This window comes from Berghia stephanieae, chromosome 14 (genome assembly GCF_034508935.2).
Source record: "Berghia stephanieae isolate SIO BIC M18660-M18661 chromosome 14, UCSD_Bste_1.3, whole genome shotgun sequence".
Taxonomy (NCBI): domain Eukaryota; kingdom Metazoa; phylum Mollusca; class Gastropoda; order Nudibranchia; family Aeolidiidae; genus Berghia; species Berghia stephanieae.
The window spans coordinates 14,797,114-14,812,113 of record NC_088373.1 but is presented as its reverse complement, the minus strand read 5'-3'; the positions used below and the strand labels follow the sequence as shown (position 1 = coordinate 14,812,113).

At 34.8% G+C, this 15,000-nt stretch overlaps 2 protein-coding genes across 4 annotated transcripts in view; one reads left to right on the top strand and one right to left on the bottom strand.

Annotated features, from left to right (window-relative positions):
* The window catches only part of LOC144959779 (uncharacterized), a 13,342-nt gene extending 2,854 nt beyond the window's left edge, over window positions 1–10,488 (bottom strand). The window contains exons 1-5 of the mRNA XM_078892517.1: window positions 10,407–10,488; window positions 8,346–9,172; window positions 6,062–6,252; window positions 4,795–5,035; window positions 1,538–1,752 (exon numbers count right to left, since the gene is read on the bottom strand). Coding sequence (XP_078748643.1) covers window positions 1,538–1,752; window positions 4,795–5,035; window positions 6,062–6,252; window positions 8,346–9,153 — 1,455 coding nt within the window. The 5' untranslated portion in view covers window positions 9,154–9,172; window positions 10,407–10,488. The remainder of the gene's footprint in view (window positions 1–1,537; window positions 1,753–4,794; window positions 5,036–6,061; window positions 6,253–8,345; window positions 9,173–10,406) is intronic.
* A 155-nt stretch (window positions 10,489–10,643) lies between these two features.
* The window catches only part of LOC144959921 (uncharacterized), a 116,122-nt gene continuing 111,765 nt past the window's right edge, over window positions 10,644–15,000 (top strand). For 2 of the 3 annotated variants that reach the window (XM_078892771.1, XM_078892770.1), the window contains exons 1-2: window positions 10,692–10,892; window positions 12,847–13,030. In XM_078892771.1, the coding sequence (XP_078748897.1) occupies window positions 13,011–13,030 (20 nt within the window). In that variant the 5' untranslated portion in view covers window positions 10,692–10,892; window positions 12,847–13,010. Of the gene's footprint in view, window positions 10,893–12,846; window positions 13,031–15,000 lie in introns of all 3 variants that reach the window. The other variant, XM_078892769.1, reaches the window with a different exon arrangement.

Below are 15,000 nucleotides of genomic sequence, written 5' to 3'. Positions count from 1 at the left end.
TATTTTTTCATAGTTCACCCCAACATGATCATATTTCAAAACAGAGGATTACAAGAAGAGCAATATTAGAGGTTTCATTTTTAAAATTAAAAAATTCAAGTAAATGTGCTCCACCTGAATAACTCGACAACAAATTCCATTAGTCAGATGCAAGAACAAACACACTTTATAACATAAAGTCCCCCCCCCCCCCCCACTACTCTAAGATTGGAATAACCTACCGCTAAAGAGTAGTAATATTGAAGACCCTGAATCTTTCAAATGCATTTTTCACAAGCAGATATGCAAGTAGATACTACGCACTACGACAGAGGGATGACTCGTGTGAATGAAATCTATATTGTTGAATTGTTTTGTTACAAGATTTGCAGAGATGGGCAATAGATAGAACGAAGTTAATGTCACGCATCCTTTGTTTTTGTTTTTTTTTTTTTTTGCCATCCATGTTTATGAGTAATTCTCACTAAACTGCATTAACCAGACTATAAAAGTTCATGGTTACAGATAGTTTTGTGTGTTGGTCCGTTATACTTCCAAATGGCAATGTTGTGAGCTTCTTAGCCAAGTGCATACTATCTGTACAATACCTTATGAATCTCATGAACTTGCAATTGAACAATATATAATACTTTTAAAAAAAGAAAATGAATATGAAGATTTATATAGAGCATTTCAATAGATTTACATTGCCCAATATTCTTCACAATGTTAAATTTTTCCCTCAACAGGCCATATGGAACCATATCTACATTCCACACAGTATAAATCACCTGTAAGGTGTCTCATAAAATATCTGTAACTGCCTTTAGCCAAATACTCATTCACACCTGAGTCAAGTGAGGTAATGTATGTATGTGCCTTACCCAAGAACACAACACTGAGACCAGAAAACTGCCACTCATCTGGCCACTGGCCATGCTAAATATGACTTCAATAGTGCATCACCATTACTGTTGTTGTGGTGAAAATGGTAAGATGGAAAGATAAAATACCAGACCAAAGGAAAATAAACCCCTTTTGTAAATTATTAATAAGATCACACTCGAGGGTGTCGTTTTTGTACTAACACTCATACGATATCTGTCACTGTCTTTAGCCAAATACTCATTCACACCTGAGTCGAGTGAGGTAATGTATGTATGAAGTGCCTTACCCAAGAACACAACACTGAGACCAGATAACTGCCACTCATCCGGCCACTGACCATGCTAAATTATGACTTCAATAGTGCATCACCATTACTGCTGTTGTGGTAAAAATAGTAAGATGGAAAGATAAAATACCAGGTCAAAGGAAAATAAACCTCTTTGTAAATTATTAATCAGATTACAATCGAGCACAGTTTTCTCGAACCCCTTAGGACATGAAGAAAAGTTTTAGGAAACTTTAATTTGAAAAAAAAAAACATTTACAAAGAATAATATGTAAAAATGTCGGCATTTGAGAGGGTTTGAGGCAATGACATCTATATAAGATATTGATGATTTGAGGATAATGTGCATTAATTTAAAGAAACCGTACTGGAGTGTATTTATACCTCTTTGGCTCTCATTTTGTCTGCATATCCACCCTGACTGTAGCTTCCCCCCTTCGGCCCACCTGGGCTGGTCATATTATTTTCTGTTCCCATTGAGCCTCGTCGGGGGTTTAAAGGAGTTCCATATTTCATGAAGTGTTCTTTACAAATTGGGATGTGACGCTGTGAAGCTGCGTGGTTAAACGATCTCTCACAGTAGGGACAGTCTACAAAACCTGGAAAAACGACGTATGGAAAAATTAAAGGAGGTGTTTGAGAAATGTGTATCATAATAGGCTTTTATAGTTGTAATTTTGCTCGAACAGTCGATCTCTACAATTCAAACACCTTTGTTCCAAGAAATTTGTATGGATTCTAGAATGTTCCTAATTATCCAATTACAAGTAAAATGATTATTTGTAATCAGTAGAAAAGTAGCCATATGTCCCATGGTTAAAGAGCATATTTTGGTTTATGCTGTGTGCTAAATAAACAGCAACAACTGCGTGCTACACTTTGGACACAATACTAGTACATTGCAAGGAACTTTCTGTCAGATTTAACAGACTCAACTACCCTATCTATCACTGCTCGGTAGACAGAGAGAGGAAATCATGTGCAAAATGTCTTTCCTAAGAGCACATCATAAATATGCCCAATCGCCAGCTCGAAGCCAGCTGGAATCTAGGGACCATAACTCTACACCAAAAGTGACATACTTCAATTAGTAAAACATCATAGTTTTGTGTTTTATAGTGAATTTCAGATTGTAAAAGGGTAACTAAACCTCATTCGGAACTTAGGAACTCTAAGGCATGTATGAAACTGTGAGGAAGTTTGATTTTTAAATATTTTTTTATTTTCTTCTATTTTCTTGTATCGATCTTTTTGCTTTTTCTGGCACTGTTTCATAACCTAGTGCGGGGCGGTCCTTGGCAAGCTTAAGGACCACGGTCCTACGGTCCTTGGGAAATGAAGACCGCAAGGACCGGTCCTAGGACCGGTCCTTTTCGACATTGAACATTCCTGAGAGACTGTTGGAAATTCGAACCGGTTTGACCTTTTAGAGCGTGGGATCGTTCATTCTTGAACCGTTAAAGACCGCTACACGATGAAAACCGTGGCCTACAGGAGTAAAACACACGGAGTAGTCACACTCATTTCAAATTGTAACCTAATTAGAGAAGAGGGGTGATGCCTTCTTTATTTGCTCACCGTACTTCATTGTTACTTCGATAATTTAATAAAATTTGAAATTTATCCCCATTAACGGAGATAATGGCATCGCCCAAGGCGTTGATCGAGTTGTTCGTGGCGTTGATACACACACGCAACTCCTACCCCCCCCCCCTCCCCCCCCCCTCACACACACACATTAGAGGGCAGCGAGCATTGAAGAGTAAGAGAGAGACGTGAAGTTATAATAAGAGGGGGTGGATGAGGTGATAAGAGGGGTCGATGGTGACTTTTCGCCAGATCTAACAAACTCAGCTACCCATTCATTGCTGAGTAGACAGGGATTCAGAAAAAAATCGACTGCACCCGGGATCGATCTCTGGCCCTTTGCGTATAAAGAGAGTGCTCTATCAACTGAGCTATCGGGGTCCCCAAATATTCTATTGGACTTTTTTAAAATTCAGACGTTATAACTGGGTTTTTTGGAAGGAAGAAACTAATGAAACTCATATTATTTGATTAGTAAAAACACCAAACGAAATTTTAATATTATTGTATTATTTTAAATGACAACACTGCGATAGAAAGGAGTGGTGACAAGAGATGGACAAAAGAAAACAAAAAATCGGATTTGCTACTTGCTAGGTTCGACACACACACACACACACACACACACACACACACACACACAAACATACACATCTTTTGTAGTCACATACATTTCAAACAATAACCCATTAAGAAGAGGGGTCATGCCTTCACCATAGATCATTGTCATTGCGATCATTATGGTGTAGTAAATTTTGAAATTTACCCCGTATAATGGAATCGTCCAAGGCGTGCGCCTCCTGTTCCCCCCATCTCACACACGAAAGGGCGGTTTGCGGAGTGGAGGTTGGTGGTCGTCTGCCTGTATGGTCGTCTGTGTCGTTTAGTGTATGGCAAAGGGGGGTGGGTGCGATTAATTAAGTGGGATGGGTGGTGATTGGTGGAAGATAGGCAACCGAAGCAACGAATCGCTGGGGAAGTAGTAGGCTATGGCGCGAGACCGTAGGACCGTGGTCCTTGCAAGGACCGCCCCGCACTAGTTGAAAGGTGATAAGAAGTGAGGACCGCCGCCGGTCTTCCCCTCTGGGACGGTCTTCGGTTCACAGCTAAAAGACCGTCGGACCGCGGTCCAGACCGGTCTTCAGCGCGGCACTACATAACCACCGTTTCAGATTTTTATCTTTCTCTTGCACCAATGACAGTCGCAACAGAAAAACTTCGATCTGCTTTTTCTTTTTTTTTTTTTGTTTTTATCCTTTGATTCTTTTTTTTTTTTTATAATTCTCTTCATTTTTAAAAATGTGCCTCTTTTCTTACAATTTCAATTTTTTTAATGCTTTTAATTAATTGGAAAAATTTTAATATTAAAGTTCTGGATCTAAATCAAGTTATCATATGATACTTTCTAAATGGGAAGGGAAACTCCCCAACCCTTTCTATCAAAGTAACAAGATTCTTATACGAAATGGATAAGTCATTTAACAAATTTACAATGTTGACAGGAATCTCACCGGCAATTCAGGTTATAAGATTTGTGGTTAAAATTATGTCATATTGAACATTAAAAAAAAAATTCCTTTTTAAGTTCGAAAAATTTGGATAGAGTAAGAGTAAAATTAATTATATTCTTCATTACGGCAAGCCCTTAGCATAGGCAAATGGCTTGTTGGTAACAGTATCAGCCTACCTTTATAATACTGAGCTTTTAAATAACTCAATTTTCATTGAATATATTCAAAGTACTCAACAAGAGGTTCTGAAGGAACAATAACACAAACGTGCAATGGGCACAAGTCAAGTGTACACTAGACCATAAAGCTACAGGAAGTTGATGGTTCAAATCACTCTCTAAAACTCAATCTTCTTCAATTGGGATGAAAATAAATAGTATTTTAACTAAACATGACCTCTTCTTCAGTGAAGAAAAGCGGTTTTCAGACAAATTTAAAAAATCTATAGCATTAATGAATAAATAAAAATAGATTCTGAAGTACGACATGTACCCAGACTTTGTGGACACCTTGTATAAATAAAAGAATGGATTGAAAACATACCTGGATTTCGAGTGCCCTGCGATGCAACCCGGTCTTTATATTTCATTTTATCCCTTCGTACTTTATTCAGTAAATCTTCATGTTGTTGCTGCCATGATGTTCTGCGAGAGTTTGAATATCCTGCGTATCTGTTAGGCATTTCGTAAAGATAATCATCATCATCCAGACTAGCATTATTCTCCTCATCTTCATCTTCATCGCCACTCATCCCAAATTTGCCACATTTGTCCTCGTGCATTTCCTGTATAACGACAATTTAAATAAATATAAAAAGAGCATCTTGATACCTAACTATGCAACAAATGTGTTAATTGCACAATTGGGGGGGGGGGGGTGTGACTCAGCAATACAGTTTTTGCTTTGTGCCCGCAAGGTACTAAGTTGGATCACTGCACTGTGTGGCTTGAGCAAGTCACCTCTCCCTAGCTCATTTGTAGCACTGCACTGAGGCTAACGCCTGGGTTAAATCCAGTCTTCTCTTGGAATAGACCTTAGAGACAAATTTCCCCAATGGAATGAACAAAGGGAATATTATTTATTTATTTTTTTATTTTATAAACAATATCTCAAATATGAGAAATGAAAGCTGCATAATAATAAGTTGATGTCAACAAGAAGGAAATGACAATTGGATAAGAAGGTTTTGCAGATGACTGTGTGTGAATTGTTTAAAAGTGGGTCGATTTTTCCCTGAACTTATGATTGTATCTTACTGCTTAAACTAACAATAATCCGTCTTAGGCTTTTAAATGTTTCCCTTTATTCATCCCTCGAGGGAAATTTTTTGTTAGGGTCTATTCCAGTGAAAGACTGGAATAATCAAGGCAGAACTGGAAAGTGAACGAAAAACAAGATGGGTACCAAAAGCTCATTGCAGTAAAGACTTAATTTGTGAAAATAATGATTAGGTCTGTCCCAATATTTGGCTAGATGATAATTTGAAAGATATTCAGTCACACTGTTAGAAGGAGAAGATGGCAATGGTCGGGGCATGTCTGTCGCAGACCTGATGAACCACTGATAAGGAAGACTCTGTGATGGACACCCCAAGGAAAGGAGGCCATCCCAAGGAGACTTGGATACGTACAGTAGAGAGGTACCTGAAGCAGAAAGGTCTGTCCCTCAGGATGGCCCTAAGAAAAGCTGCTGACAGGACCAGGTGGGATCCCTTGCATCGTCTCAAGTGTCGGAGAGGATTGAGTGAGTGAGTGAGTTAAAATCTTAAAGTTAAATATCCACATAAGTGATATAAATCCTAAACACCTACCATTTGTCTGCGAGGGAAAAGCTTTTTGCACCAAGGACAGGGAATTTTGATGTCCCCACCGGTTTCATCACTCCTAGGAGAGGAGAATAAATATTCATCATCCAGCCCAGTGCTGTATCCTGATTCTGGTGCCACATTTCTTGGTCGGCTTTTCGGTTTTGATGGAGTTGGAGATGCAATATTGAATCCAACTGATGAATATGATAAAATTGAACAGTCATGTAAAAATATATTTTTAAAAAAAGTCCTTTCACAAAAATAAATATATAAATCAATAAAACAAAACAAAAAAAAAAAACCCCCAAAAAACAAAAAAAAACAAACACCCTGCCCCCCCCCCCCCCTCTAAAAAAAAAAAGAAAGCAAAAGAAAAACGAACCCACCTAAATAAATATATGAATTACAAAACCAACAACAACAACAAAGTGTGAGTTTTATAAAGTGCAAGATATCTTAACAAATTTTAAAGAGACCCAAGCCAACAGCAACACTGACTATGTAGGGTGAAACTGCAGCCTGATGCTGTTTTCCAAAAAAAAAAAGATTGAAATGAATTAAGTATTCCTTAAGGGCCGGCCATATGACACATGGGTTCAGAGTTTATCACAGTTTTTGTAGCGTTCAATGGACAGTCAAACACAATAGGAAATGAAACAGAAGCTTCAATTTATTGAATGAAGACAGATAATGTTGACGTTTCAGATATTGTTGATAAAGGAGAAACCCGAAACGTGCACATTATTTGTCTTGATTAAATAAATTTCCTATTGTTATTTATTTCTTCGAGCTTCATGCAGCAACATATTCATAAGCTCCAATCATGAAACCAATATGAAATTACTGTGAAATGTAATGGGCCTCTGGTTATAAAAGACAACCAATGCAATCTACATGGAAAAAAAGTCATACAACGACATTTGAGACCAATAGTAGTATCATGAGGATCTAAATGAATATAATAATAATAATAATAATAATAATAATAATAATAATAATAATAATAATAATAATAATAATAATAATAATAACATTAATAACAATAATAACATTAATAACAACAACAATAATAATAATAATAATAATAATAATAATAATAATAATAATAATAATAATAATAATAATAATAATAATAATAATGATAATAATGATAATATAATAATAATAATAATAATAATAATAATAATAATAATAATAATAATATTATTATAATAATAATAATAATAATAATAATAATAATAATAATAATAATAATAATAATAATAATAATAATAATAATAATAATAATAATAATAATAATAATAATAATATATACTTTATTCATCCCAAAAAATGGAAATTCGTTTACAGACGTGGCATGCATGAAAATGTATAAACACAAAGTTGAGAATCTATGACGACAATGTGTACATATATATATATATATATATATATATATATATATATAATATATATATATATATATATATATATATATATATATATATATATATATATATATATATATATATATATATATATATAAACATTTGAAAGATAATTAAGATAGTTTGACTTCTACAACGTTGTTATCCTGATGAGAGCAATGCTCGATAACAACGTTGTAGAAGTCAAACTATCTTAATTATCTTTCTAATGTTTATAAATAGCTCCTTTTATATATATATATATATATATATATATATATATATATATATATATATATATATATATATATATATATATATATATATATATATATATATGAAAATGCCCAAAAATGTAAAAATATATAACCAAGAACCAATAGCAACACTTTATATATTAATTTGATAAATTGAGATAGGCCATACCTCTGGCCTTTAGTCCTAACTTGTATGTGTATATTTAAGGGATAGTATTTAATTTAGATCACAGTTGCGCGTTAAAAATTCGAACACTGTGTGGCAAAAATGAATTAAGGTGACGTGCTGTCTTTATTTTCATAGAAATAAGGCGACGGCTCCTCATGGAGAACTTAATATGTTTGCGAAGGGGGTGATCGCCATCCTTCATAACTTTCTCCATTTTACTTAGACAAAATCTCTTGAACAGTTCTTCCACATTGGAAATTGGGTGAGTATAACTCCTGGCTTTATCAATTATCCGATCAATTTTCTTAATGTCGCAAATACTGGCATTTCCACATCATGCTGTAATACAAAAAGTAATAACGGTCTCCAAAACAGATCTATAAAAAAAAGGGTGCAGAACGTTTTGTCTATGTCATCAACCATTTCAAAATTTGAGAGTAAGAAAAGCTACAAACCTCCAAAGTCCATAGCAGAAAAGAAGTTATCCATATTTCCAAACCGATGTAAAAATTCTTCTTCGGTCTCCCAGGGTTCTTTCTGAAAATGTGGCTCAAAGTCATAAAAATATTCAAAATCTTCAGGCTCTTCTTGTTGTGTGCTTGAAAACTTTGCATGTTTGTTGCTGTAAGAGTCTTTTCTCATATTTGAAGATTTTGCATGCTTTTGATAATATGAATCATTGTTGTTGTTCTTATTTTCTGTTGGTGATGCATTATTTTTGGCAAACTGTCGACGCCTTTGTTGAAACTGTTTTGCAAAAGTCTCGAAAAATGCTGCAAAATTTGGTCGCCTTGATGCTCCTTGAGTAAAGTTGGAGAAAAATTCTGGCATTTTGAAACCATTTTGTTTTTTAGCACCGGGGCTCTGATTAGTTTTACTGTAGCCTTGACCGTTGGAATTAGTAGTCGAGGATGATTCATGTTTTGGGCCTTGTTTTCTATGTGGTGGTGATTGTTGTTGGTGTTGTTGTTGTGATGACTGATATTGAGATTTTTGTGTGTACTGCTGACTAAACTGAGGTTGTTTTGGAGGTGCTGATTGCTTCGGCTTTTTGAGTTCCCTTTCAAGAATTTCTCTTCTGTCTTTACTTGAGAGGTACTCATGGGCTGCGTTTATTTCTTTGAATTTTTCTTCTGCTCCAGGACTTTTATTTTTATCTGGGTGCCATTGCTTGGCCAAGTTTCGAAATGCTTTTTTGATCTCATCCTCATCTGCTCCAACTTTGACTCCCAGTGTAGCAAAATGATTTTTTGTAGTTGTCATCTTTCCGTCTTCAATGCATCTGATAAAAGAGACATCATGAAAGGATCAATAAACTGAGAAAATGCCAAATTAAAATTTAACTGAATAAATGTAAATCTATTATCGCAACACCATGCACTTTGCTGGAGATGGCAATAAAAATTTCAACCAATAGGAGTTTTTGTCAGTTCAGTACTTTGGTCAACGCAAAAATAAAGTCACTCAAATTATGAAAAGGAAAGCTTCTATATGCTTGATAATTCAAAACAAATATTGATTATGTGCAGCCAACACATATTTAATAAGTCTTATAGAAAGACGTATAATAACAATGATAATAATAATAAAAATAATAATTGTTGTTGTTATCGTTATTAATATTATCATCATCATCATCATAATCGTCATCATTATTATTATATTTATTATTATTATTATTATTATTATTATTATTATTATTATTATTATTATTATTATTATTATTATTATTATTATTATTATTATTTTATTATCATCATTATTATCACTATTATCATTGTATGATAACACCACGATTTTTTTACAAGATAGCAAAATCTCAATTCAAGCTAGACGTCTATATCAAATAAGATATGCTTTCTTTTCTTTCTCTTATGCATCATCTTCCTTCGGAGAGAGAGAGAGAGAGAGAGAGAGAGAGAGAGAGAGAAAGAGAGAGAGAGAGAGAGAGAGAGAGAGAGGTGTAGGAGGGGATAGAAGAGCAAAAGCGGGAGAGATAGGGGTACTACCGCAAACTCGGGGACCCAAATAATTTGGGGGGTTTGGGAGAGGGGAAACTTTTTTTTAAAAAATAATTTTGGGGGGTTGGGAGGGGGGAAACTTTTTTTTCTTTTTTATAAAGTCTCTCCCAAACGCCCTACTATCTAAGATAGACTTAAAAAAAAAAAAGAAGTTCCCCCCCCCCCCCCCCCCAAACCCCCAAAATTATTTGGGTCCCCGAGTTTGAGGTAGTACCGATAGGACAAAGTACACGAGACCTCTAACTCCTTCTACTTCTAAGTCTAATTAATAATTAATAAGTAGTAAATTAGTAAGCTTCGGTTTCTCTCAGCAGAGTTACTGCAGAGAAACGCTAGTCACAGTGGCTCAGAAAAGAGACAAGAAAACAATTGACATTGAAAGCCTATAACTATAATCAAAACAAAGTAAAGTTGTCATAGAGTATGTAAATTCTTTGTTTTATAATATTAATTAAGATACGCTCAAAAATATGTATCCACTTCACTTTGCCTTACCTTATCTTTATTCTATACTTTTGATTACATTAGTAACGACCGCCATTTTACCGAAAATAATAGCATCTGGTGTCGTAAAAACGAAAGGCTCGTTGACCAAATTATTGTTTTTGTAATATTTATCAGAAAATTTGTATATATAGGAAATATTTCATAAATTGAATGCATAAGAAAATGCTTCATCGCATGAATTTTATTTAAACAAAATGCCAACGAATACCAAACAATTAAATCGACATTTAAAACCCAGTTCGTTTGAAGTCATGACACACGGAAGTACAAAATGAGCCAAACACAAAGCTTCTTGCACTCTGGCTTGAGTTCAGTTCATCTGAGAAAAATAGGAAAAAACAAAAGTTGGAATTGAAAATATTGACAGTGATGCTTTTCTCCAAATCTTCTGTTGTTTTATGTAACTGTGCTACTCAGCCCACTGAATGAGTCTGGATTAATCTCGCACCACAGGCTAATATAATTAATATAAAGGTAAATAAAGAATTAACATTAAATTAGAAAGAACCGGGAAAGTTGGAAGAATCTTTGTGGGTGTGAGCGAACAAGACTGGTCTCTTCTCTGACTGACTGGTCTGGCATCAGCCATTAGCAATGATAAATAATGGATTATGATAATAGACGGTCAATTTGGAATTTTAATCGTGTCCATCAACTCTTTGTTTTGTTGAGCCATCTAAATGTTAAAATTTGAGTTATTATTGAGGCTTTACTTTGCACGTCTGCACAGACACAGTGACTCTGTCAGAGTCTACATAAGATATCTCTATCTTATCTAAGTCTAACTTCTAAGCCATGATAGAATGTTGCAGTCTTGACCTAGACTTAGAATTAGAATTAGAATTCTAGAGAGAGAAATTCCATCTCCATGACCATCACCATCTCATCAATCAGTCTGAGTCTGAGGCCAAAAATTCAGCTGAAGGCTGAGGTCCAGCTTCTAACTTCTAGTCAAGTCAAAGTCAAGGACGCAACACCAGACTTCTTCTATCCATATCTTGCTTGTTCTACTTCTTGATGCGTTTTACTAAAACTTTTAGTCGTTTAGTTTTTGTTATGATTCAGTGTGAGTGTGATGATGACATTAATAAGTATTATTTATTCTTAGTCTTAGGGTAGGTTTTTTTTTTTTTGACAGTCGTGTCTTGGAGAATTTATAATTGATCATTGACAGACATTGGGTAACTGAACCACCAGTTAGCTGATAAAATGATATATGGCCCAGTGGCTAGTGGCTGTGATCCAAGTTAGTGACAGGTTTTAGTTTTATAAAGAAAAAAAATCAATAGATAACTCTATGAATAGATTTTAAAGTGGTGTCTTTGTTTTGAAGTGAGTAAGTGCCAGTTTCTTCATATTATATATATATCTCTTTTAGTCGTGTATAAAGTAGGGAAGTGTGACTTGATGCCACTCGTAATTTAACATTTATTTATATATACAAGCATTTCTCTGTCTGTCCATTCAATGAACGTGCTGAAATAAGTTGATAAACTCAATACGTATGATTCAAGTGTTGATTAACTTAGAACTCAACTTCTATATTGTCTAAATAGACATTACATTTTTTGACTTCGTTAGAGGACTCCACAGAGCTTTTAATTTTTATATATACACAGATATTTTCTGCATTTAATATCTTATTTATTTTGCTCATTTATCATAGAATTCTTTCTCAATGTTAAGAATGGAAAATGGTTTATAAGAAATCAATTGCATTCAAATCATGAGAGTGACCACTAACTGGTGTCAATTCAATGCAAGTACTCCCACCTTATTGTCATGGTAGATAACTAGGAGGCAGACACACAATCCATGTGCTAAAACTGATGGCGTCTGTTTTGGTTGGGATTTGATGTGTAACAACTTTTATTTTTTTTATAAAATCATCATGATTTGTAATCAATTTCATAATACACACAAAAACCATCCTCATGTTAATTGTCAACACCATGCAAAATTCATTTACGTTGTTTGTAGCTGCCACACATACACACCATCAGATAGGCAAAGAATAACAGCCTGCTGTCCGCAGTTGAACCACCTTTCCACAGCACACCAAGAATCCTCTCCCTTCACATCTCTGGCTCATCGGGTCTAGTGAACATCCTGAGTGTCCAGGCTCCCAATCTCAGCTCTAGTGCCGGGGATTGATGGGTGAATTTTACGAGGAGCTGAAGACCACCAGGAGAGCTATCCCTACAACAGGATACCTCTACCATCTGAGGGATTTCAATGCACTTATTGGAGCCAACCATGACTCAAGGCCTCGCTGCAGCTGGCACTTTTTTATCGGCAAGCTGAATGAAAACCAGCAGACTACTTTAGTTATGCTCCTTCCATGACTACTGCATCACAAATTCTTTTTAATAATGGGTGTAGAGTTTTGATCAAGTTATTTTCATCTTGTTGAAATAATTCTCCTCAGGACAAGTGTTGCTTTTAAAGTGGAATTAAATCATTGATACCAGAGCTGCATCCTGGTTCAAAGGCAAGATGCTGCATTTTCTTTGGAGTTTGAAAAGTTTGCTTCGGAGGGGTCTGTAGGCCTCTCCAGCCACCGTTGGTGTTAAATCTCCTTGGATTGCAAGGATGTTGAAAAGGCATCAAAAGTAAGTTAGCATATATTTTTTTTTCCTATTATTTTTTCTATAAAATTGCATGTTTGTTTGTTGATCTATTGTTTGGTTCTCCAATAAGCTGGAAAGTCTTGTTCTGCCTTGTAATTTTTAATACTTCTTAATTTTATTAAGCTATAAAATTTGTTTACTAATAATTATTATTCATCCTCATGACTATGACCAATTTAGGTTTATATATATGGTCTTAGCACCGGACAATGAACTGTTTTTGGTTTTCCCACTTGGGAGTTGGAAAATATGGTAATTATCCATTATTATGACCAATGATTTCAAGAATGCACTTTTGGGTTAACAGCCTGGGTTTCATAATTTAAAAAAAAAATCATCAATTTTGTTTCAACTTTTCTTAAACTTGTTGGTTTCAAAGACACCTGGCAAAACACTGAGTTCCCTGGCTATTGATCTCATTTTGCCTGTATGCCAATTTTTATAATCTCTCCACTGACAGTTTTGTAGTCATAGCCTGCCTTACCTTATGTTTGTTTTTCTTGCTTCTGGACCAGGCATCTAAAAAGAAACCATTGTATTATAAAGTATAAACATACTACATACACTCAATCCCCCTTTATACCGCCAACTTTTTGCCTGGAACGGATCATTTATCTATATAAAAATGCAAAAAACCTCCTTATAGTGTCATCCATCATTCGCATACTGAGAACGCTCTGTATAAAAATAATAGAAAAAATTCTTGAAATACAGTCGATGCTACTCAACGGAAATGTCTTCCAAGTTTTTGATCACAATGGAAAAATAATAAATCTGTTAGATCCTTTCCATTTTCATGTGTGTTTTTTTTTTTTTTTATGTTGGTATAATAGCTGTGTAGACCTAGCTATTAAAAGTATGATTTCTAATTAGAGTTCAGACAGTGATTCCAAACACTGACTAGACCAAGAGAACTTGCCTTTGTTACACGGCAAAGCATATGTATGAGCTAAGGATGTTAAATAGATTTTACCTAATGAATTCTTGTGCTGATGGTTTTCAGCGGATCTGCAGAAATCTGTGATTTTAGAAACAGACGAGGAATTTCCTCCGTTTTAGCCTCTTCCGCGATTTTGCAAGAACTTGCTTTACCACTAATTTTTGCAAAATCATCATTTATTTTTTATTTTTGTGAATCGTTCTATTAACAATGGACGAAGACAGCTGGACTGTGTGACTATCCATTATAGGGATCATATGGGATATAGGATAGCTCATACGGTAGAGTCACGCTCTCCCCAGCCCCTATCGCCACCGTGAGAATTTTTTATTCTCTATTGTCTTCTGGCACTTTCCTACTCACTTTCCTACTCACTTCATTTATTGTTGTTATCCATGATAATTTATCATCTCTAGTCTTGTAATAATTTGGGAGTTACCGCCATTAAAATGGGATGGAAAAGCAAACATTCAAAAATGTCCTCTATTTTTCACTTTTTGTCACCATCAGCACTGATTTAGAAGAAAAAAAAAAAAAAAAAAAAAGATGTAGCCAAGCTGTACCATGGATTTATATTTTTATCATTCAACTGATGCCAGCTGAAATCTCATATATTTCTGTGACCCACTGTATCAAAGCAGTATTATATCTAGGTGAACTCGGTGCTGTAAACTGAATTTATAGGCACAAATATGAAACTTGAGGTTAATTTTTATTCTTAAGAAGGAGAGTAAATATGAATTTATGACATTGCAAGCAAAAATTTCAAAACTCGTAATTATTTTCATTTTAATGGGAGCAATCTATGTTCATCTTTTATTTTCCAACTGTGTCATTGATCACATGATTTTTTTGCAGCCCAGCGATTGGATATTTCTTGACCAAGATAATCACGCTGCTTTTTTTATGAAAGTTGTAGTTGTAGATAATATACCTTCAAGCTGCACTAAATTATCTATTTTGATGTTGGTTATTTCGAAAACTGAATACTTTTCATTATATATGTCATCTT